The sequence below is a fragment of the Python bivittatus genome, unplaced genomic scaffold (genome assembly GCF_059951505.1).
Source record: "Python bivittatus isolate LINGU-HERP-01145 unplaced genomic scaffold, Pbiv_v1 ctg000610_np1212, whole genome shotgun sequence".
Classification (NCBI taxonomy): Eukaryota; Metazoa; Chordata; class Lepidosauria; order Squamata; family Pythonidae; genus Python; species Python bivittatus.
Window position 1 is genome coordinate 30,309,716 of NW_028277088.1, and position 24,854 is coordinate 30,334,569.

General features: G+C 35.8%; 1 protein-coding gene across 3 annotated transcripts; it reads left to right on the forward strand.

Annotated features, from left to right (window-relative positions):
* Positions 1 to 227: 227 nt before the first annotated feature.
* On the forward strand, positions 228 to 24,481 carry SP4 (Sp4 transcription factor). 3 transcript variants are annotated; one of them, XM_025176095.2, is made up of 7 exons: positions 228 to 514; positions 1,092 to 1,183; positions 1,508 to 3,038; positions 16,798 to 17,029; positions 17,189 to 17,388; positions 20,028 to 20,059; positions 20,609 to 20,746. In XM_025176095.2, exons 1-6 carry the CDS (start codon positions 508 to 510, stop codon positions 20,039 to 20,041), a joined length of 2,076 nt encoding a protein of 691 aa, XP_025031863.1. In that variant the 5' UTR covers positions 228 to 507; the 3' UTR covers positions 20,042 to 20,059; positions 20,609 to 20,746. The 3 variants fall into 3 exon arrangements, with proteins under 3 accessions (XP_025031863.1, XP_007442994.1, XP_025031862.1); XM_007442932.3 differs by lacking the exon at positions 20,028 to 20,059 and having other exon boundaries at positions 229 to 514; positions 20,609 to 24,480; XM_025176094.2 differs by lacking the exons at positions 228 to 514; positions 20,028 to 20,059 and adding an exon at positions 567 to 995 and having other exon boundaries at positions 20,609 to 24,481.
* Positions 24,482 to 24,854: the final 373 nt, after the last annotated feature.

Here is a 24,854-nt window from a genome sequence, read left to right on the forward strand (position 1 = left end):
CCCTCGCGCCTGCCTGGGCGCACCCTTCCCCTCAGGCTCGCGGCTCCCGCCCTGTGCGGCCGCGGGTCCTCGCTGAAGGCCGACCCGCTTTCGAGCCAGGGCCCGGCTCGTGCGCGGCTTGCGCCGCCCTCGCTCCTCCCCCGCGCCTCCCTCCCCCGCCCCTCCTTCTCCTCCAGGCCAGCTGCTGCTCGCTTCGCTTCCCTCCTCAGCGGGGGTCAGCCGAGGCCTCGCCGGGCCCCGCCCTCCTCCCTCCTCCGCTCCCTCCCCCCCTTCGTCCGGCTCTAAGTTGTCAATCAGGCGCCGGGGCTGAGACAGGCGACGGCAGCGGGCGGAGAGACGGGCAGCTACGCCACAGCCCAGCGGCGGCCATTCGTGGAAAAATAGGCCGACCTGCTCCTCCCAACTCCGGCAGCGACCGGCCTTCTCTCGCCGCTACCCCCAGCACCCCGCCCTCCGTCCCTCCCCTCCCTCCTCCTCGAGCCGCGCCTCAGCGGGCGTTAATGCGGGATGAGCGGTACGTAGCCCCCCTCCTTCCCTCCCGCCTCCGCTGCCTTCCCGCGCCATCCCACCCAGCCGCCTCATTCCTCCCGAGCCCCTTTCTCTTCCCTCCCTCCGCCCCTCCTCCTTTCCCCCTCTTCCATTCCTCCTTTCTTTCCTAGCCCTCTCTCCCATGCACATCCATCCATCCCTCCTTCGTTTCTGTTTCCTCCCATTTTCCCCTCCCCTGCGCCTCCCTTCTCCTGCCCCTAAAGCATCCTGGGCCACTCAGTAGCCGTGGATGCTTTAGGGGCAGGAGGAGGGGGAGGGTTGTGGGTGGTTTTTTCCCCTCTGCCTTACAGTCTCCGATAGCAGAAACCAATCAAAACTCCCCTTTCTGGGCGTTCACTCGCCAGCCCCTGTAGGCCGGGTTTAAAACCACGTTTCTTAAGTCTCCCTGTTTTCCACTAGAGAGGTGGACAGTGGCTTTCAACTAGCAGGAGCATGGAGGACCGGGGGTCGGTGAGAATGTTCTGATTATTTTCTGTGTCAAAATAGAAGTGAAGGATGATGCTTCATAGATTTTGTTTCGTTTCTTTCTTTTTTTTTTGAAGATCAAAAGAAGGAGGAAGCTATGCCCTCCGAGGGAGAGAAATCTCCTGAGGCTGAGAACAACAATAAGAAAAACAAAACTGGAGCTTCTCAGGTAAAATGTCTAAGAAAATGGAGGAGAACAAGAGAGAGGGAGGGAGAGAAATGGCAAACATCCTTCATTATTTACATGTATTTCCAGATGGGATGGGATGGATTTTCATCCAAATGTACTGCAGAGATTTTTGAAAGGCTCAGTGAAGGAAGACATTATTAATTGGAGTGGGTAATATGGTATAGGTAATTTGGGGTTATAACTTTCCCCTTTAACTCCCTCTTCATAGCTTTATGTTTAGCTAACTTTATTAGTAATATCTAGAATGCTGTTACTGCTGCTTCTTTGTAGTTCAGGTCCTAATACTCATAATATTTTTGTTAGGATTCTCAGCCCTCTCCTCTGGCTCTGTTGGCAGCAACATGCAGTAAAATAGGAACTCCTGGTGAGAATCAAGCAACTGGACAACAGATTATTATAGATCCAAGTCAGGGTTTGGTGCAGCTTCAGAGTCAACCACAGCAGTTAGAATTAGTAACAACTCAGCTTGCTGGAAATGCTTGGCAACTTGTTGCAGCTCCTCCTGCTTCAAAGGAGAACAACAACCAGCAAACATCTTCTGTTGCTTCAACTGCAGCAAGTCCCTCAAATAGCAACAATGGAAATGTATCCCCCTCAAAAACGAAACCAAGCAATTCTTCTGGAGTAACCCCAGGACAATTTCAAGTCATCCAAGTACAAAATTCAGGTGGTAGTGTTCAGTACCAAGTGATTCCACAAATTCAGACAACAGAAGGTCAACAAATTCAGATAAATCCTGCTAATGCCACAGCTCTGCAAGATATACAGGGTCAGATTCAGCTCATTCCTGCAGGGAATAATCAAGCTATTATTGCAACTACAAATAGGACAGCTTCTGGTAATATTATTGCTCAGAATTTGGCAAATCAAACAGTGCCTGTCCAGATTAGGCCTGGTGTTTCTATTCCATTGCAGCTGCCTATTGCTGGTACTCAGGCTCAAGTTGTAACTTCATTGCCTATAAACATTGGGGGAGTGACTCTAGCATTACCTGTAATAAATGTTGCAACTGGTAGTAGTTCTGGACAGGTTGCCCAGTCCACTGAAAGTGGACTTTCCAATGGAAACCAGCTATTGTCAACACCTGTCACAACAGCTTCTGTTAGTGCTATGCCTGATTCTCCTCCTTCCTCTTCCACAACTACAGCCTCCACACCACTAACAGGGAGTGAAACGTTAGTTACTACTGCAGAAACAGGCCAGTATCCAAGCACAGCAAATAGTTCTGAAACTAGTACTGAAGAAGCTCAGACTACCACATCTGAAACAGAGGCACAAAATTCTACTCAGCTTCAGTCTAATGGATTGCAAAATGTGCAGGATCAGTCAAATTCACTACAACAGGTTCAAATAGTAGGTCAGCCTATTCTCCAGCAGATCCAGATCCAACAGCCTCAGCAGCAGATAATTCAAGCAATTTCTCCACAATCTTTTCAGCTTCAGTCAGGACAAACTATTCAGACCATTCAGCAACAGTCTTTGCAAAATGTTCAGCTGCAAGCAGTGAGTCCAACACAAGTACTCATAAGAGCACCAACTTTAACCCCATCAGGGCAAATCAGCTGGCAGACAGTACAAGTTCAAAATCTTCAGAGTCTTTCAAATCTCCAAGTTCAAAATGCTGGGCTACCCCAGCAGCTAACTATTACCCCTGTATCTTCGAGTGGTGGTACAATTGCTCAGATAGCACCAGTAGCTGTTGCTGGCACACCAATAACACTTAATGCTGCTCAGATTGCTTCAGTGCCTAATCTTCAAACAGTAAGTGTAGCCAACTTGGGTGCTGCAGGTGTTCAAGTGCAAGGAGTGCCAGTCACCATTACAAGTGTTGCAGGTAAGTCCTATCCATTTGGATGCATAATAGTAGTGTATAAAGATATACTTGCCTTTATACACAATAGTATATAAACATAAATTTGCCATTAGCAAAATAGTATCATGCACCAATATTGCCTGATAATTACTAAGTCTTTCTTTTCTTTTGCTTAATTTCATGCTGAATTAGAGGAGTCTTAAACCCAAGTTTTCAAATGTGATTTTTGAATGGTGCAAAGGGCTGCCATGGAAAGCCTGGAAATTCATAGTATGTCTGTACTGTGAGATTTTTGGGGTTCTGGCTATGTAATAAAACTTAACACTTATGTTTCTGTCCTGGATTGGTCAATTTCTATCTTTACACCTTTTACAAAATGTGTGATTCATAATTCCTAAGGTTTCTCATGATTTTAGCTTTTTGTTATAAATAACTTAAGTTGCAACTTTAAAATATTGATTATACCCTCTGCATTAGATAAATTTCTAAATATATATTTACATTTCAATAAAACATTGCCTGAATTATATGTATATAGTATGTTTTGATCTAATAATTTTCTGGCTATGTTCAGGAGCCTGGGATTCATTTATGCAAACTGACTACTAATTTGCTTCTTCCAGAAAGTTACAGACACTTTTAAATCTGCAGAATAGGAACATAAAATATTTTGAAAGATGTAGAAACATACATGAAGGACAAATCTTGTCAAAATTAGTATATAGTATAGTTTGTGAAGTAGGAGTGTAACTATTTTTCAGCTGTAAAATATTTAATTGTTACCATCATAATGAATAGTTCTGCTAGGAAAAATAATCCTGTTTATGAATGAAAGATGAATTAAACCAGCAGTTCCTTTTTGGAATTGAGATATTAATACTATATATAGAATAAGAGTCAGGCACTGTTTCTTAGTAAAGAAAGAGGTCTACAAAGTATGGAAGAGAAGCATTTTCTTTTACCTGCATCATAGATAATAAATATACATTTGTATAAAGATAGTCTTCTCTCTCTCTTTAGGTAATGAAAACATTTGACCAAAGTTGGCATTTGTTTTTAAGAGAATCAGATTAAATTCTCTTTAAAGGAATTCAGATATAACAATTATTCTATCATTTCTTCCTCCTATATCTACAGTGATTTAAAAAAACTTTGTTATTTAATGTAAACAGTAGTTTATTCTTTTAAAAAGATCCACTAAACCAAGATATGGTCATTTATAATTATGGTGAGGGAAAAACAGTGGAAGAAGAACCTACATAACTTGAAGCTCAGGTCATAGTTTACTGTTACATTTTAACAGTTCATGTATTTTTTTTTCACTTTATCAGTGAGATTACTTTTTTCAGGCTACATTGTGATCTAGTAAATAGTTTTGAGCTTTATTACGTTTTAGTAGGTTGCAGATATAGTGAATTTATATAAAAGGCAGTAGTAATGAATATAATCCTCATCTATTTCTTTTTACCCTTGCAACATCATGTGGCATGTTTTCTTTCTGATAGGGAGATAATTTTGGATTGAAATGCACAACAAAGATTCAGTGTCAGTATTACATATCCTCATCCTTGTTTTATAGGAATGTGACTGTAACCATGATTTTGCTCCTGTCTTGCCTCACTCCACAATTATTACTGAAAATCCTTTCAGAACTGCCTTTCCCATCAATACATTGGTGAGATGACTTATCAGTACAACCAATCACCAGACATAATGATTGTAGTATATGAAAGATCCAGAGATTCATGTGGCTCCCACCCTTAAGTTGTTCAGAAAATTATTGAAGACCTCATTATTCTCCCAAGCCTTGGGGAACAGTGATTGTGGGCCTCCTTTTTGTCATTTTCCCTGTTTTGTTTTGTTTTGATTTGTTTTGAATACTTTGCTGTTCTGGTCATTTGCATCTTTTATATACTTTTATATGTATGTAGTCTTAGCTGTAAGCTGCCCAGAATAATTAAATAAATGTCTTTCAAGTACACTTTGAGTTAATCCTTTTTGGAGCCTTCATCTGTAATAATTGTGCATGATAATAATAAGCAAAAGTAGCAGTTTCCTCTCAGTGTATGAAGTAAAAACAAGTTGTATAAAATTATGTAAGTTTTAAAAACTTATGTTAAGAACTTTGATAAAATATAAGCTTTTCTATTGTATAACAATGTAGATGATAAACTATGTATTCTCTCCTGACATAAAATGTGCTCTCAAACATAATATTATATCAGGGGCTCAAACTTATATTAAGTTATGTCTTTGAATTAATTTGGGTGTCTGATAATTTGGATCAAAATTTGAAAAACAATTATATCTAAATGCACATCACTGTATTTTGATAAGCATGATTAGATATGCAAATTGGATTAAAGAAACCATATGGAGATTGAATATAGGTCTGAAACCATGAATGTGAAGTTTAGACATACTATTGGGAAAAGATTTCTAGAATAAATAGAACTTTGAACTTCTACACTACTATGGTAAAAAATCATATAGTTTGCCTTATGCATTATAGGCCTTTGGTATGGTATATTGTTTTTGTCCTTCTGATGTTTAATGAAAGTGTTGTCCTATATTACTTTTTAAAATTTGAATTGCTATAATACGTAGAAGTTGTTCATGTCAAACAACAAAGAGGAATATTTTTCATTTATGGGTTGGGTAGTGAGTCTTCTAATGCAGGATTCCATAAATTAAATACGTATAGCTGGAGAATATAATCTGGTATTTAGATTAATTCCTACTAGATAAACATTGGATAGGTCTGTGTGTTTATAATTTCAGGCCTTGATTTACAGTGAAGTTCTAAAAAGGTTATATTTTTACAAGTTGTATTATAGACAAACTTCACAACTTAAGAAACCTTAAGATATGAAATAAAGAGAAATGTTTAGTTATCAGGTGTAACAATAGCAACATTAAGACAATGTAATATATTTTATTGATCTATTCCTTTAAATATTATGTGGTGGCTAATCTGTTTGATTACTATAAATTTGCTGCTTTTAAATATTTCATACAAAGGCCATGTGCTCATTTTCCTACAGTTCCATTAACTGACTAAGCAAGAAGTATATATAGTCTTGGGTAATGATAGTGCCTAAGCATTCTATCTAAATAGGTATAAATGTCTAACTTTTTTTTAAACTGATCCATTATGAATACAGTAAAGGGAATCTGATTATTTCCCAGGCAATTCCAGCAAACACTAGTAACACAAGTTTACTTTTGCCAGTCTTTAAAAAAAATGGTCTTTTAAATTGAAACATGAAGACATCTTTCACTACTTATCTAGTAAAAAAAAAAAAAAAGCAGTGCAACATTGAGGTTTACTTGAAGTTTTTTTTAATTAATATTAAATCTGATATTTAGCAGCAGTCTGAAATGACAATCTACCCTTACCCCATATCCAGTCATTTGTTATTTTCATAATTTTCCATCTGTAAAAAAAATTAGTTGATTTCTTAATGTGCTTTGGTGTTTTTTGCTTATGTTGGTTTGTACTATGTATTATTTTCTCTGTTCAGATTTCGGTGCAACGTTATAGTTCTAATAGAAGAACTAATTGTGACTTGTTGAGTGGTGACTTAAATATTCAAATTAAATCGATTGGAGGAAATTCAGAATCCTCTTAAGAACTCCAAATTTTCAACCAGAAATTACTGGAAACTGAAAAGGATTAGTATCCATCTTTTGTTCAATGTAAGCATATAGTTGGAGCATTCTGTTTTCCATATTTATTTTATATAAGTATGTTGTTAGTGCTTCCTGTTTCATAAACTGCTATATACTTAAGCCTACCTTGCTATAGCCTCTTTGTCTAATTTTTGTCTCTCTTCCCAGTATAACTGATGTTTGAAGTGTGGAACCTCATTGAAAAAATTATTGCTGGAGACATGGTTTATGTTTTAAGCACACTCTATTAAAACACTATATAATAGCAATTTATAAATATCATCATTACACATTATGTTTCCAACTTTCCAATCATATATTGTCCAGGTATGTTAAACCAACTTTACAGAAGATACCAGCTTGAGAAAGCCTGATCTGTACAAATTGACACCATTAGCTTTTGAGGGAAGCTTGTTCCATTTATATAAAATTATACTGGGATAAATATTGGGATAAGGCGCTTAGAATTTAAATTACTACTATGTATTTTAACATGTATTTACATTTTGAATAGTTACCTAATTTTTAATGACCTATATGATGGCCTTTTGGTTACCCATAGGTTAATATTTCCATCTGATACTGGTAAAATCTGCTATGAAAAGTCGTGATATTGGAAAAGTGAAAACAACAGTTGACTATATAGCAAGAGACAAAAAGCAGCCATAAATATATTTCTATTTGAAGCAAAAAGAGTAGGGTACTGCTTATTTGATGTTTCAGTTTTAGTGACACATTGATAGAAATATATTTACACTAAGCACACTAAGATTCTATATGTAATATGTGTGTAAAAGAGTTCTGAATGCTGATTTTGGAGAGGTGAATTTTAAAAAAAAAGTAGGAAGAAAATTAGGATGGGCAAAAGTGGACCAGGAAGATGCTAAATCTCTTGTTATGGCAAATGGACTTTTAATTTAGGAAATAAATTAGAAAGAAATGTAATGCTGCATGGTACATTTATGCTCAGTTTCCCCTTTGCTTTCCTCTCTACTGAAATGATTGCTTTTTAAAAAGAAATGTCAGGAGTTTACATGTCAGCATGTAATGTGCAGTTGAAGGCCTTTGTATCAATTGATGTTGAGAAAAGTTATGAAATGGAATTTGGGACTATGTAATCAATTTTGTCACTGAACTTCAAGAAGTGTTTATAGTCTGTACAACTATTTACATACCTTACTATAGTATACATACTTTATTTGTTTTTTATTTTAATATTAAACATGAGATTGAGAATCATTTTCAGCCCAAGGACTGAACTACCTATTGGCCAGGATGTTAGGAAGCACAGGTGGCATATATCTCACTGTCCCACATATATCCTTTTCACTCCTACTTCCTTTGCTGACACATAGAGATGCTTGCTTTATTGGTGCTGGAGTATAGAACAGCATACAGCTTTAGGCAGTTGTATTCCATGTCAGGTCCCTCTTAATCCAATGGATTATATTTGGCCTGCAGATCAGAGGAGAAAGTGCTGGAGTGCTTTTAGAGATTGAACAATTTTCTGTAGTGAAAGCTGGATCTAATTTCTAAAGATCATATTATAGCTTTCCTGGTTCTGTTTTCCTAGTTAAAATCTATTAATTCATGCATTATTAAAGTGTAATTAGAGAAACACTAATTTCCAAATAAACTGGATGTGTATTCTCACTCAAAAGATCTGGTGGCTTTTGCTGGTGGACTTGAGTATTGCTGCTTTCTCTTATGCTATGCCTTGCACTCTGGGATTGAATTTTATTAAATAAGTGTAGTTGTGTGTAATCTAAATCAAGCAGTGTACCAAATATTAAATTTGTATTACTAAAGTTAGGCACGTATAAATTTTTCCCTGATGTTGTTATGCCTTCAAGTCAGTGTTGACTCCTGGCAGCTGCCTGGACTAGTCCCTGCAGTTTTCTTGGCAAGATTTCAGAAGTGGTTTTCTATTGCCTGTTTCTTAGGGCTGAGAAAGAGTGACTGGCCCAAAGTCACCCAGTTGGCTTTGTGCCTAAAGCAAGACTAAGACTCACGGTCTCCTGGTTTCTAGCCTGATGTCTTAACCATTACACGAAACTGGCTCTCCCCTGATATTTTTATGAAAAGGGTTTTTAACACAAAGCTTTGAACTTTGGAAGAAAATTCCTTATAGTTTCCATCTATTGAAGGCTGCGTCAGGCCTAATGGTGTCACACTGTAAATCTTCAGCTGTTCTCCAGTATGGGAACAATTTTGTGATTCATAGTAAATGCATTAGATTTATTCTGCTAAGACAAGCCACAATTTGTAGTTCGGCTAAGATGTGGTTTATTCAGATGCAATAAGCATAACTCCAGATTTGAGCATAGCACTAAGCTATTCATACTGGCAAGTGTGATTGAAGCATAGCAATGCCATAGTTTTGTCTTTTCTATACATTTCAGTTGATTCCATGCAGGTAAAGGGTTTAACTCTATGCAGGTAGTTTCAGCTAGCCTTCAACCCCCTAATTTGAGTCAACTGTCACTGGATCTGCTCATATTATCTAGAAGTGAAGCTTATATAGAACACAGTAGACAGCTTTTCATAGGCAGAAAGGTATTTTCACTATTGTATAATTTGCTGTGGACCACACTCAAAAGTAGATAGGTTTAGAGCAAAACATATATATAAATGAGGATCTATATTAAGATCTCAATGTATCTTTTCATACATATACAACTTCATCTATTTCTTAAATATTATGTATTTAATGTTACATTTTCGTTATGTTAACATCCTTAGAGATGGTTTCCAACTAAAAGGTGGTGGTGTAATTTGCTGCTTAATTCTATTGGTAAACAAGGATGTTTTAAGGGTTGCACCATACTGTAGCCTTGAGAGGTATATACATTAAACCTCTGTTAAATCCATTGAGGTATATTCACATATGCCCCTGTAAAGTTGGGACATCAAGTATGTGATGGTTTTGTGAGGAAGCTAAACACTGCAATCTTGATCCAGTTCTTTCCACTTATTTATAGCAAAAGTAGAAAACCCATGGGAAACATAGAGCCCAACCATTGACTGTCTCTTTTACCTTATGCTTGTCTTGAATGAAGTGAGATATCTAGAATGGAACCCCAGAACTAAGGCTTTAAAGCTCTCTTGCAGCCCTTGAAGGTCCTGGTTGTAGCCCTTAGACTCCCAGAAGCCTCACAAACAATAATTGTTAAATATAATAGATGGGTGAAGCTGTTATATAGCTAAATGGAGAATATTCATACTTAATCTTACTTATTTGGATTAATTATAATTATTTAACAAATCAACATTTGTTTTTGTTCTGACCCACTCCTTTTTGGAATTTATCTCCCAGCACACAATCCAAAAGCCCTGTGCACCTTTAGCCCCGGATGCATCCCTGATCCATAATATCAAAGTTTTAGCTATTAAGCCTATACAATCTGAATTGAAGCCTTCTGATTTCAGCTTGGTTGCAGTTACAACATTTGCTCCAGCTTTATAAATTGATCTTCACTAACAAGTCATGTGTCTCTACTTCAATCCTATAGTATATTTAGGCCAAGAATACATTTCTTTGAACATTCTATGGGCTGAAAGGTTCACAAATACTCAGTGGAGAGCAAAGTAATCTCTGGATGCTTACACTTAAGCCAAAGACTGTTTCATAAATGAAATGGGACATTTTCCCCCTGTCTTGTATTCAAGGGAAAATACCTCTCAATCAGTCTTCTTAACTATGTCTCTCCAATCTTAAAACAGGAATATATTTCATAACAAAACCAGATGCTTATTAGGACTCTGCCACACCTTTGAAAGAAGGAGCATGTTCAAAGAATTTCTTTTCAAATCATGAAAGCAACTGCATCATTTGCAAGACTGATTTGCAAGTTCCATGAGTCTTGGAGGCTGCTTCAAAAATGATGCAGCTGCTTTCATGATTTGAAAAATGCTTTACGCTTACTCATTGTAAACTTCCCATTTGGATTACTGCAATGTGTTTACATGGGGCTGCTCTTGAAGACCACTCAGAAGCTACAGCTGGTCCTGAACACAGCAGTGTGCACAGTATTGGGTGTCCTAGGTTCACCCACATTATACCTATTGTGCAAGCTGTACTGGCTCCTATTTTTCTTCTGGGTGCAATTAAAGGTGTGTTATCAACTTTAAAGCCCTACATGGCATGGGACCAGGTTATTTATTGTAAATAATTGTTATACTGTTGTTGTGTTGTAAACCGCCCAGAGTCACTTCCTCGTGAGATGGGCAGTGACCAAATTTGAAATATGAAATAAAACTTGCAAGACCACCTCTCCCTGAAAGTATCTCCCCGTCCTACCAGATTGTATACAGTAGGCATGCTCCAGGTCTCTTCCCTAAAATCTTGCCACCTAGTGGGACCTCGGAAGCGTGCCTTTTCTGTGGCTACCCCTACCTTATGGAACATCTTCCCCTCAGTGATTCAGTAGGCCCCCACCCTTTTAGTCTTTCAGAAGCCCATCAAGACCTGGTTTTTTACTCAGGCGCTAGGGTAGAATGAGGATATTTGGAGTTGGTTGTGGGGCATCCCAAGGGGATGATCAAGGCACCGGGTTTTGCTTTGTTTTATGGTTTTATGTTTTATAATTTATGATTTTATAGTTACTGGGTATTATTGTTGTGAACTGCCCAGAGTTGTGTTTTAAGATGGGCAGCCATACAAATATTTTAAATAAATAAAATGAAGTGCTTCCTCTGAAGGCTTTATATATCTTTAATGCTTATTTTTCATAATAATTTTTTCACAACAAAACTATTTCACAGCAAGAGATAATGCCATGCCGTATTTTAAATGTATTGCTTTACCATCATTCTCTGCCAGACTTTCTTGTGACTTCAAAGCCTATCAGTAGTGGTGATAAATCTTTTCTTTACATTGTCAGTTTGAGCCTGAAAAGCAAGAGAGTTTACACACACCTGTGTGGACAATAGGAGTTTTTATTTAGCTCATCAGATCTAAAGTTTGTGGAAATTGTGAACTGAGAATAACCAAATTTAGTGACTCCAACTTTTCAAAATATGTATCAGTTTTTATTTTCATCTCCTTTTCTGATATTCCATCACCATGTTTGGAGAGATTCTTCCTGCAATCAGATTCAGATTACTCTTGATTTTATTGTCTTGAATGTTTTGGCTACATCAATTTTTATTTGTATATCTGGACTATTTATGAATACATCTTAGTAATAAGCATTACTTACATTTTATAAAAGTAGTCCTAGGATAAGGAATAGCAAAGGAAGAATAATAGGTCCTTAAGAGCAAGTAATTTCATGACAGGTTAGGGCAATAGCTGATGAAGTAGTCACTTTCTCACAATGTGTGAAATAAAGGTTAGAAATGCCAATTAACAATAAAAATGGGATATTAGATGTAGAAAGGGAGAGAAAGTTGCTATGGAAAAATGAGCAAGGATACTACATGTTCTAACAAGAAAGACATGAGTGATTTGGAAGAATTAAAAATGATAAAGATAGATGCGATGAGAGAATAGAAAAAAAGTTGTAGTAGTCTATAACAGGAGTCTGTACCCAAGTTTTAGTGATGAAGATTAAAAGATTTTTTTTTTAAGTTGATTGTCTATTAAGAGGGTAAAGATATGTGGGAATGACCTTGAGAGGTGGGGGAAGAGATGTTGCCTAGGGAACAAGCAGATAAGGGTGGGGGAGCCCGCAGATGCATAATGGGCAGAGAAACTCACGATCCTCCATAATTTATCAGACTGTAAAAAAAAGATGGTGGGAGATTTGTACTTTCAGATTTGCAAGATTCTGTTACTGTAGCCTAAAGTATAATGAGCTCATCTGGTTGTGTTTCCTGTCTGGTCTACCTGGGAAGGCTGACAGAAATATATTAAAAATGAAAGTAAGGCTTTAAGTGCAGCCAGTAGGATAGCTAGCTGTACTACATACCTCTGGTCTCTGGATAAAATAAAAGTTGATTTTTTTTTTTAAGGTACTCTACACATATAATTGTAAATAGATTTGAAATCCAGAACTAATAGATACAAATCAGCCTAATGTGCAATACATTTATTTTACTAGTGCTGTATTGTTATTAATATAGTGATAGCTTCTGCTCCATTAAATCAAAGGAAAATAAAAAGAAAAATGAGTTATCCTTCCCACCCAAAAGCCCTAAGAATATTATGCTTATACTAAAGGGTCAGTCAACTATGTGGTACCTGCAGGTGCATATCAGGCCCCCAGTTTATTTCCCCAATGTAGACTATGAAATCTCACTCTGTTCTCAGCTTGTTTCCAGGTGTCTTCCATTTATAAAGATTTCTTTTGCTTTTGAATGCATGGATGAGGTTGATATCAGGAGTACTGTCGATATAAGCATGTTGATGCAATTGGGGATGGATGGATATAGGAAGATCCTTTGTGGCCTTTGTCACACATATGGGTTATGCTTCTGTGCGAATACATATTTGGAATCTTCAAAGCTGAGAGAGATGTTCAAGTGGGAAACTTGCCGTCTCAGTGGGCATTCTAATTCTTCAGGGTTCTGTTGGACTGTAGTAACATTGAAAGGTTTCTTCTACAAATGTAGGTGTAAACCACTGAGGAAATCTATGCATTTCACTGGTAATAGACCTGGATTTGATTTTGGCTCAGATCTTGAATTATGACTTTGTTTTGTTGTAATACGTGTGTTTTACTTTACTGTGACACCCCCCAAATTCTATGGTTGTGTGGAAACAGTTTTATGAGTGTAATACCTATGGGGAGCAAGCTTTTGTTCATGGATGGTCACTCACTTTTCTTAATGTGCCTGGGATGTTTTATCAGTTGCCAAGAATTAAATAAATAAAACCAGGAAAATTGAAATTGTGCTTCAGAACTATGAGCACTGCTCATAGGGACTGAATATGGCTGCACCAGCAGCTCCTAGTTCTTAATCTTCTATCTTAGAAGCTTATCTAGTTTCAAAACACTCTTCAGTGATAACTTTGATGGCACTATCAAACTCAGTGCCAGTTACATCACATGCTGTGTTCTCCCTTCATCCATAACTACCAGGTACTTTGTACTTATTTAAAAGGAAAAAGAGCAAAGAAAAGAAAATGACTTACTGGCTTTTACCTTGGCTAAGAAAAAAAAGGCAGTAAGATCCAAAGCATATTTCTGTTTAGATTCTGTTCCCACTGACAGTCAGATCTGTCCAGTGATCCATTATCTGTACTCCAGTGTTTTGGGCATTATATGATTTCACCAATTCTTTCCAAACTGATATTCTTTTTTAGTTATTTATTTTAATAGTTATTTTGTGTGACCATGCTTGTGTTTAATACTGTGCCCAAAATAAAATGGATTTGATCTTCTATCTCTGAGGAAATCCTCATTTTATATTTTATTTTCTGATAGGGAGATGGCATCCTTCCCCTAAACAATTGTTTGTGAATTAGGATGGGGTCATAAGAATAATAAAAAAGGGCAATCATTACATCAGACATAACTGATGGAAAGCCTGGATACCCTGGCAGATTGGTGGTGGCTTGGGAGAGGCTTTTTTTTTTTTTTAATAACAGCTAAACGGTTTTTCTTTTATTTTCTTGTTTAATTACTATCCATTCCCATCACTTCACCTCCATCTCTTTCCTTCCTTCCCAGTGAAGCTAAACATTTCCCCTCACCCCTTCTCCATCTTTGGTTTTTCCCTCTTTTCGTTGTTTCTGCTGAAAGAACTTTGTATGTATTTGTGTGTTTCTATATGTGAGAGGGAATCCATTTGGAGGACTAATTAGTTTTGTAAATGGGGTAGTTTATTTTACAGACAATTATTTTAATCAGTAGTTATTCAAGTAAAATTATTTTTCTTGACTGGGCTCTTTCCTCTTTTTTTAAGTGTGGCTTCTGGCAGGTTTATATACATACAAATATATATGTATGTACAAATACCAGTGTGTCATTTTGCACACACACATTGTGTGTGTGGGGGGGTGAATTTCCATGATTGGCTTCAGCTGTAGTTAATAACATGTTGATAAGTTAGGAAAGCATTGGCCAATTTTTTTTTTCTGTGGCCATAATTTTTCTGTCTACTACCCTTCCTTTTTAGGGGAAATCTTCCTTTCAGATAAAATGATAGTACAATTCTGCCTACTTAGCTTGGGTTTTCTGTCACTAATCATGTCTTACAATTATACAAAGTATGTACGGGTGTCAGTGCAATTTCACCTATGGTATGTATATGTAAGGTCATTGGCCCAGTGGAGCACTCCAGTTCCTGTTCAGTTCTCCCTCGATGCACATTTTTCTTGTGAATATGCTTTAAAGGAGGAGAGAAATAACTTTCTGTTCGTTTTCATACATGATTTTTTGCTGTTTAAAGTGCCTTTCCTCTTATTGTCTCTTAATATTTTATTGCATCAGGGAGCCCTTTAGGCTGTATTTCTTTGAAACTATGCATTGACTTCAGAGTCTTTTTCCCTTCCTTCTGATATATATTTCCCCATATGCGAAAAAATTTAAGGGGTAAGTCTGTTAAATGAACAGTTTACTTATCAGAAGGGATCACTGGCTAGAAAACTCCAGTAAATCCATAGTGACATACAAGCTGACATATATTGGAAGTTATGAAAAAATGATATTGTTTTGAAGGCAAGAACTGCATTTTCTCATACTGGATTTCAGATGGCTTGGTTTGAAGCTGTTCAGAGCTTTAATGGCCAGAACCAGAAATTTGAATTGTGCCTGATAATTATTAGTTGTTTACAAGCAACTTTTTCTATTGTGACAGTTGACTAAATTTGCTACAATATGTGATTCTTACATTTTGCTAAAACCTGTGGTAACATGTATTCCTTGTATTCAAGATGGAAGAATAATGACTGAGAATCCTCGCCACTCTTGGAGCACTCATAGTATAAATGTGGGGTTTTTAAAGCTGATTTGTCTGTATATTGATACATCCTGCTCTATGGTGCTTGTTTTAGGAGACAATGAGAGTTGTTTGCCCTTCCTTTCAGAATTTACCTCAATGCGTGCACGCACGCACACACACACTGCAACAATTTGGTTTTAAGGGAATTTGATTGAATTTCTTAACCAAATAGACTTTGCAAATTAGGAATTTGACAGTAATTCAGGAAATACCTGTTAACCTATTCAGCACTTTGACTTGAATTTCTAAATTAGTTTGAATTATCAAGTCAGAAAAGTTCTGCATGCTTCTAGGAAGCAATATTGCTTGATTTAATTTCTCAAAATGAGTTGGATTTTTCTTATGACTTCAAAGTTCTTATGACTGTCCCTGCAAATGTGTGATTCCATTTATTCATAAATTATTACTAAAATGTATACACTGCATTATTTGCAATGTTGTTACATTTATAAAGGCCTGCTTTTTTAAACAAATACAGTCAGTTTTATTGACCCTAATTTATTGTTCCTTACATTCACATTTTGCAGCCACCTTTCCTTGCAATGGTTTTACTGTGCAGTGTGGAAATTACTACAGTGAAGACAGCAACATGCCACCTCAGATGAGGAATTCAGCAGTTTTGTCACTGCACAGTTACTGAATATTTATAGTTAGCAGAGTATATGTTTGAGTGCTTATTAACTTCATATTAAATATAAAGAACTTTGGGTTTAATAAATTTGGAAGGAATAGCACCCCTCTGTTTGAAATATGCATATGAGAAGTATTTATTTATATGGCTTGCTTCTATATACCTATAGAACTGATTCTTCTGTGTTGATCAACTCAGTCTGGTAACATGCCCCCTCAACAGAATGTTAACCTTTTCTTGTAACTGAGAGATTAAGGGAATCAGCTTGCAGCCAGTGTTTTTCTCTTGCAGCCCTTGGGGTTTTTTTGTTTTTTTTTGAGATTAGTGGTCATTGTTCTGGAATCTAATAAAAACCTAGTTTTCAGAGAGACCATCTCAGGATGAGTGCACACCACCTCTCCTTTTGCCTTAGTTTTAGTATTGCTTTACTATTGTAAACTGCCAGTAGTCTATGCAGATTGTGATGGTATATAAATGAAATAGATAAATGTGTCTTTCTCCATCTGTTATGTAGTAAACAGAATGCAAAAATATATTATGATCTTACTGTGTTAAGCTATAGAAGTTAAGATTTTTCTCATTTTCCAGGTCAACAACAAGGACAGGATGGAGGCGTGAAAGTACAGCAAGCTACAATAGCTCCTGTAACTGTAGCAGTTGGAGGACTAGCTAATGCAGCAATGGGTGCTGTTAGTCCTGATCAGATAACTCAGGTGCAGCTACAACAAGCCCAGCAAGCATCTGATCAAGAAGTGCAGCCTGGCAAAAGATTAAGAAGAGTTGCTTGTTCATGCCCTAATTGTAGAGAAGGGGATGGAAGGTAATTGCCATAATTGCTATTAAATATTAGGTTTCTTAGGGCCAAAGTATTTATTCCACTTACGTATTTCTGTTACATCTTTAATGACATTATTTTAATTAATGTAGTCCTTATTTGAAATTGTTCTGACTTTAACTATTAGTGGGTTGTATTTGATAGAGGCAGCAATGAACCAGGAAAAAAGAAGCAACATATCTGCCATATTGAAGGCTGTGGTAAAGTATATGGGAAAACATCTCATCTGCGGGCACATCTTCGCTGGCACACAGGAGAAAGGCCATTTGTATGCAATTGGATCTTCTGTGGGAAAAGATTTACAAGGAGTGATGAATTGCAGAGACATAGGCGAACCCATACAGGTGAGTGAACAGTCTGTATAAACATTTAAAAAATAAAGTTCATTTACATTTTAGTGTTCTGACTTTTAAATGTATATAAAATTTAAAACCGTTCCCTTCAATAGGAACTTACTGATAAATCCTTCAGAATCCTTATTGAACTAAGTTTTCTAGATTATTGGAAATGAAAGCTCTATAACTATTTAAAAGTAATTGGAATACATATTTGTCCAGAATCATAATATATGTTTCTGGATTTTTTTCCATTTTCTTGAATAATCATAATTTCTCAGTTCTTTATCCCTGATATAAAGTGAGTATTTTGGGGAGTCAATCCCTGTATGTTACTTGGTGAATCTGTTTTCAGTTTGTATTTGAAAAATTAAGAATTAGCTGATAATAGTACAGTGTAACTTACAGTGAGTACTAAGTGGGCAATTTTAAGGATTTTATCTTTTTAGGCATTAGTGATCCTTTCCATGCTGCTTTTTAATACATATAATTTCAGATTCAAAACTTAGTATACAGGGAGAAACATTGTATAAAAAGAACTCTTTGACTAGATCCACAAGATGTAAATTGGAAGCTAACTGAAAGAATGCACATCTTAACCATTAAAAGGTCATATTGAATCATTATTGCTATGTTTGAGAAGATACTCAAAAACGTAGTAGTGGACCAGCTGAAATATTCTTGGAGAAAACCAGTATTTTAGAACCCAGTTAGATTCAAGATCTTATTTTGAGACTGATTTGGCCTTTCTCACTATGATAGGTGTCCTAAGGGATAGAAAGAACATTATTATTGCTCAATTTCTTGGTAGCTTTTAGCAATAATTATAGTTGCTTTTAGCACTGTTGACTGATCATCCTTGTGAATTTGCATGGTTGGTCACTCAGAATAAAACTTTGCAGCCCCTGGTAATTGTATGACACTGAAAATCACATGATACCGTCTTATCTCTGATGCTGCTCAGATTATTTCTTAGGCAATTTGGAGAATAATGTGATCAGCATGCTTCTGAAATACAGCTCAGTTTGTAAGAAATATCTGAATCAGGACCCAATGACAAGCTCAGTGAGAACTAATTAGCATAAATAGATGCTGGTAACAGAGTTTCTGTGGCCTGGCAGTTCTAGATCTAGGATATAGATAATTTCCTATCCTGGATATTGAACTTTCTCTAGAGAAGCAGGAATGGAGTTGGAGATGCTCATAGAATAAACACTTTACTGGAGGCCCAAGTAGCTCTGATGGCAAAGAGCATATTTTATGACTTTTAAATGGTATTGTGGTTGTAGTTGCATTGATAACCTCATGTCTGTGTAACTATAATTTACTCACTGAGTGCTACCCTTATGTACTGCATAGAAGCTGCTGCTAGTGAACAGTGCAACAAAAGGGTTACTGTGCAGCACACCTAGCTGCTAACATACAATATTATATTATTAAAATAATTGCACTGGCTACTGATTATTAATAGGCCTGGTTCAGAATTGTAGTATTAACTTAGAAGGCTTTGAATGAGTTGGAACCAGGATCCCCTTGAATTGTCTTCTCCTGTATACATCTGCTCAACTATTGCAATCATTGTTAGAGGCCTTCGTGATTGTACCACAGGATCCCTGTATCTCCTAAAGATGTTAACTGGATAGTAATCTGAAATACAATCTTAGCTGTTGTAGTTGTGGTGCCTATACGTATTTTAAAATGGTTTTGCTCCAAAAGAGAAACATTCAGTGCCTTTCATTTCAGTTAAGGTGCATGTGGAAGACATTTTTTATGCTTTGGTGTTGATATAGGATATCTTTGATTTATGCTTCCTTGTGTTCATTGTTGTACATGACAAACACTATAGAAATACTTTAAAATATATAATTATACAGGTAGTCCTCGCCTAACAACCATTCGTTTAACGATGGTTCAAAGTTATGACAGCCTTGGAAAAAGTGCTTTACAACCTACTTGCATTTACAACTGTCGCACCACTCCCGCAGTCACATGATCACAATTTGTGATGGCCATAAAGCGAGTCACTGCGGTTGTTAAGCAAGTCATATGGTCGTTAAGCAAATTCCAGCAAAAACTGTCCATTGAGGAAGCTGGATTTGCTTAACAACCACATGATTCGCTTAACAACCACAATTCACTTAACAACTGCAGTGATTCACTTTACGGCTGTCATAAAAATGGTCATAAAATCAGGTCTGGTCACATAACTCAATTTTCTGGTCCCTATTGTGGTTGTTAAGCGAGGACTACCTGTAAAGCTACTTAAGATGTTTTGAATTGGTCATAACTGTAAAGAAAAGGAAGGAAGGACTCAAGCAGGCCTAGCAAGCTCTTCTGTTAAATGTATGCATATAAAATATATACAGGCATACCTCGTTTTATTGCACTTCATTTTATTGTGCTTCATAGATACTGTGTGTTTTTGTTTTTTTTTACAAATTGAAGGATTGTGACAACCCTGCATTGAGCAGGTCTATCAGATGATGATTAGCATTTTTTAACAATAAAGTATTTTTTAATGAAGATATGTACATTTTTTTAGACATAATGCAGTAGACTACAGTATAGTGTAAACATAATTTTTATATATACTGGGAAACCAAAAAAATCATGTGACTCGCTTTATTGCGATATTTGCTTTATTGCAGTGGTCCGGAACTGAACCCGTAATATCTCTGAGGTATGCCTGTACAATTATTTCAGTGTACTTAAATTCTTCAGTGTATTTAACTACACTTTAAATATAATTCACTGAGAATCACTTGAATATATGTTTTAATACAGTAAACCTCAATTTAATAGAACTATTTGGCAGATTTTACATTTGATGGACAAAAACATCATCATCTAAACCAAACATCTTTTCAACAGATAACACCTTCCCTATTAACTCTTTAGCCCCATCACTGCTGTCACTCATATCCCAGCAGAGTATATCCCAGCTGCCCACACATCCTGTTTTTCCCAGCACTTTCCCTTCTCTCCACTCAAAAAATCCAGTTTGCCCTTTAATGGGAACTTTGTTTTAACTTCCCCCCCACCATCAGGTTGTTAAATTCAATGATTACTTAAAGATACAAAATAAGAAATTAATTGAAGCTTCAAAATTGCTATATTTTAGGAAGCCAAAATAGAAATACAAGAAAAACTGTTAAAGCCATGGCACTATACTATAGATTATACATAGATAATTGCCCATGATGTTAATTTGAAAAATATTTCTTGACAGGTGAGAAAAGATTTGAATGCCCAGAGTGTTCTAAAAGATTTATGCGAAGTGATCATCTCTCCAAGCATGTCAAAACACATCAGAACAAGAAGGGTGGAGGAACAGCCCTTGCTATTGTTACCTCAGGTGAATTGGACCCTTCAGTTACTGAGGTTCTTGGATCTCCAAGGATTGTTACAGTAGCAGCCATTTCTCAAGATTCAAATCCAGCAACCCCAAATGTTTCAACAAACATGGAAGAATTCTGAAGTAATGTTACATAGATGCCTAGAACTGCACTTAAGTTTACATACCTTTCAAGATACGGAAGTGGGCTGGTAAAAGTGTATTACAGAGCAGGAAATCATGTATTCAGTCTTGATTTCTGTAAGTATTCCAAGTTGGAGAATTAGCACAGGAAGTGTACTTTGTACAATAAGACAACATTTTTGAAAATGAAAGGAGAGCCAATTCATATATATAAATTATGGATAAAACAGATGAGGAAAATATTGCTCCCACACTGTACTAATTTCTGTAGCTCTGTATCACATAAAGGATTTTTAATTGGAAATTTTCTTCTCCTTTATCAGATGTAAATGTTTGTTGTAACAACAAACAGTAAGAATATGCAACAGAATGGCTATTGGTTAGAGTTTTTCCTTACAAAAATCTAGTATTTTCATGGGAATTTACTTTGTCCAAAAGGCACAAAAATGCGAAGTACTCTAGTGAAGAATCCTTTTGTTTATTTTCTTTGAGAGACATATGTATTAAATTTGGCCATCTTTATTCATTTGTTAAAAATCAGATGGCAGCATGTGAAAAGGATCTGAGGTACATCTCAGATAATTTTGGCCACTACATTGTAGTAGTGTGTATAATGACAATCAGTAAACACAGATTATTCTCTTTCTAGGAGAGGTAAGAGATCTATAGAGCCAGTGTATTCTGTAGCAAATATTGAATCTTAGAAATATATTGACATAAAATTTTAATTAATTTCTATGTAAAAATTAAATATGATATGTGTTACAAATCTTATATCTTAATTCATCCCATTTCAAGATACAGGATCTATTCTTAAAACATGATTAATCTCTGTTTTGAAGCCAGTAATTTAAATATTTAAATTTTATTAAACATGTGGAGATAATGGGAAGTAGAGTGCTATAAACTATAGCATTTATGCACCACTGACAACATTTTTCAATAGCAAATATTGTGGTAAATGTACTGAATTCTTTAGAATTTGACATATTAGCCAAAGAAAAAGATGAGCAACCAAAAGTATAACTCTGAAGTAATTATCTGTTACCGTTGTTCCTTATGAAGAATATTGGCTGGGATCCAAAGAGCTAATTCTGGCTTGCTCAAGAGTTTCTGTCCAGCAAGTAACATTTTGACCTTTTATTTCCTTTGAAAAGCTCTTGTGCCATACAACAGATTCCTTTTTAAAAAGGATGCCCTTTTTTGACGTCTCAGTGTCAAAAGTGATTTACTATGCGGCATTGGAAACTGCAATCTGGGAAACTCATGTTTAAATCCTTTTGGATGCACAGTGTGTGTTGCAAAGGTTTTTTGGAGTCTAGCACATTTTTACATTCTCCCCCTTCCTACATCACAGTAACTAAACCAGCAAATAGTAAAAAATATTTTGATTTTTCAGAAACAAAATATATTCTAAACATATGTGAGAGTGATATGTCTCTAATGTGAGTTTATTTAATAACAGCTCACTGAAAAAAAGTAAACACAAAATGAAAATTGTTACAGATCCAGCTCTTCTCACTGACTATTATTCAACCATACTAACTTGGTTCCTTGGATAGGGATACACATTTTGTCCATATCAGTTGTCAGCATCTAGATGAGCATATTGGTTTATGGACAGGAATGTCCATGTCTTAATTGCATGTGTGAAAAACTGTTTCCCTGTGCAGCTATCCTTTGCTGGATTGTGGCAACTGTTGTAAATTTGAATGCAGAACAAAAATATGGCTAAAAGTACTTTGGATTTTTAAACAATTTTAGACATAAAAATTACATTTTGAAAATCTTCCCTGTTGAAAAACTTCTCATGAATACTTTTTACATTTTTACAGCAAAATAATTGGGTGATATAACTTAAAAGTACAGTGCAGGAAATTAAGACGTTTCCTTTAACATTATGCTTTGTGTTGGGAGCTGCTTGAAACTCCAAACAAACAACTTTTATAAACATATACAAGTTCCAGTTTTGTGACATTGCATGCATTTTTAAAGACAAAGATCTACTGATAGTTGTTTGTACTGTGTACACTTTAGGAATGCCCTGTGTAGTGAAATATGAAGCTGAAAGTCTTTCATACTTTGAGCTCACATATATAGCAAAGAAAACAATTTTACACTGTGGTTATAAATTTCAAATTTCTTAAACCTTTTGTAAAGATTTAACAAACTTTAAATATTAGTTGGAGTTTTGTATATCATTTTTTATATCTTATTTAAAATATTCTCAGCTGATATATCTGGCTTTAAAACATCAGAATCAAATTGACAATATATTTAATACAGATGGCCATTAGATAATACTAATTAATTTCTGTTGCAGATGAATTGCAACATAAATTAAATATTTTATCATTATGCATTACAATCAGTGCTAAAAAAATCTAGTTAAGCGAATAACGTTTCCTAATAGAATCATGTTAACTTAGAATTTTTTAAAAACTTTATAAACTAAAGGGTTGAGTACTCTGCACAGCTGTTAAATATTCTTTTTGCATACTTAAGTATGCAGATATGGAATGAAAATTATTGTAATCTGCGGCAAATCCCTATTACAAGTATATCAAAATCTGTTTGGTATCACAGAATCTAATGTAGATTAATTTGTGTTAGCAGGTGCACTTATTACTCCTGGAATTAAAAACATTTTGATAGTCTGTTCTGCATACCATTCTGAGTCCACTTTTCAGTCTTAGAAGGATCGTAAATTTCAGTGTCCTTTATTTGACTCAGTGGGATATAACTGTTGTATGTAATAGGGCACAGATGTGCAGTAGTAGCTTGTTTAATGCCATTTCACTGTTCATTCCCTTGGCCACCATTATAAAATTTTGCTTTATCGTACTTACCAGTGCAAAGTGTATTTATCATGGTAGAATTCCAGTGTTGGAATAGGTTTTTTTTCTTTTTAATATGCTTTATTGGGATAGGGTTGTGTACGTGTTTTCTGATTACATTAGAAATTGGTGTTATGTCATTATTTATCACATTGTTTCATGAGAGAAGTAATAAAAATACGTAACTTAGGAGAAAAAGTTTTTGTTAGGTAAGCATGATGTTTGAGTCCTATTTTTCAATTTTATAATTGTTTTATTGCAACAAAATTTGTATTTAAGTCTCCATTTCTGAAGCCTTGTGATTTTTTTTTAATGCATGTCACAATTGTCATCCCACAAAAATTGATGTGCAGCATAAGGTGTTAAATCTACATAATTATCTTGAAACAGAGAAATAGTTGGTGGTCAAATTGTAAATGTTTTGCAAAAAAAAAAAAACTTATAAAAGTTTTGTAGTAATATTTCACTTGTAAATCTTTTGTAAGAAAAAGAAAAAAAGAAGAAAAATAGAAACACCCATTCTAGAATCTAAAAATTAATTCTGCCAGCAAAGTCTTTACGGCATTAATTTTTACTATGCTAATTTGTATAAATTTTGTGTGTTTTTGTGGATTTGGAACTAAAACTGTGTAGATGTTGTTGCCTGCAATAACACTTTGCAAGTAACTTATTAAATTCTCTTGGATTTACATGTATTTTATTTTAAAACATATATTATTTTTAATCTTTAGCTTAATAAGTAAAATATTCATCATTTTGACTCAACTCATGTAGTCAACTAATATACATAATAAAACAAAAACCATCAACATGGAAATAAGTAAAAGGATACATTCCAGCTGAAACACCAGACGATGTCATGGAACAGTTGTAGATTTACCTCTAGATAAACATACACAGAACTGTAACACATACAGCAATGCAGAGCAGCAGAGTAGCACCAATAGAAAACATGTTGATCTTTTCAGTGTTTCCATTTTCCTGAAAGACAGCCAGTTTAGCATAGTGGTTAAGGTACCAGGCTAGAAACCAGGAGACAATGAATTCTAGTCCTGCCTTACACACAAAGGAAGCTGGGTGACTTTGAGCCAGTCACTTTCTCTCAGCCATAGGAAGAAGGCAGTGGCAAACCACTTCTAAAAATCTTGCCAAAAAAACTC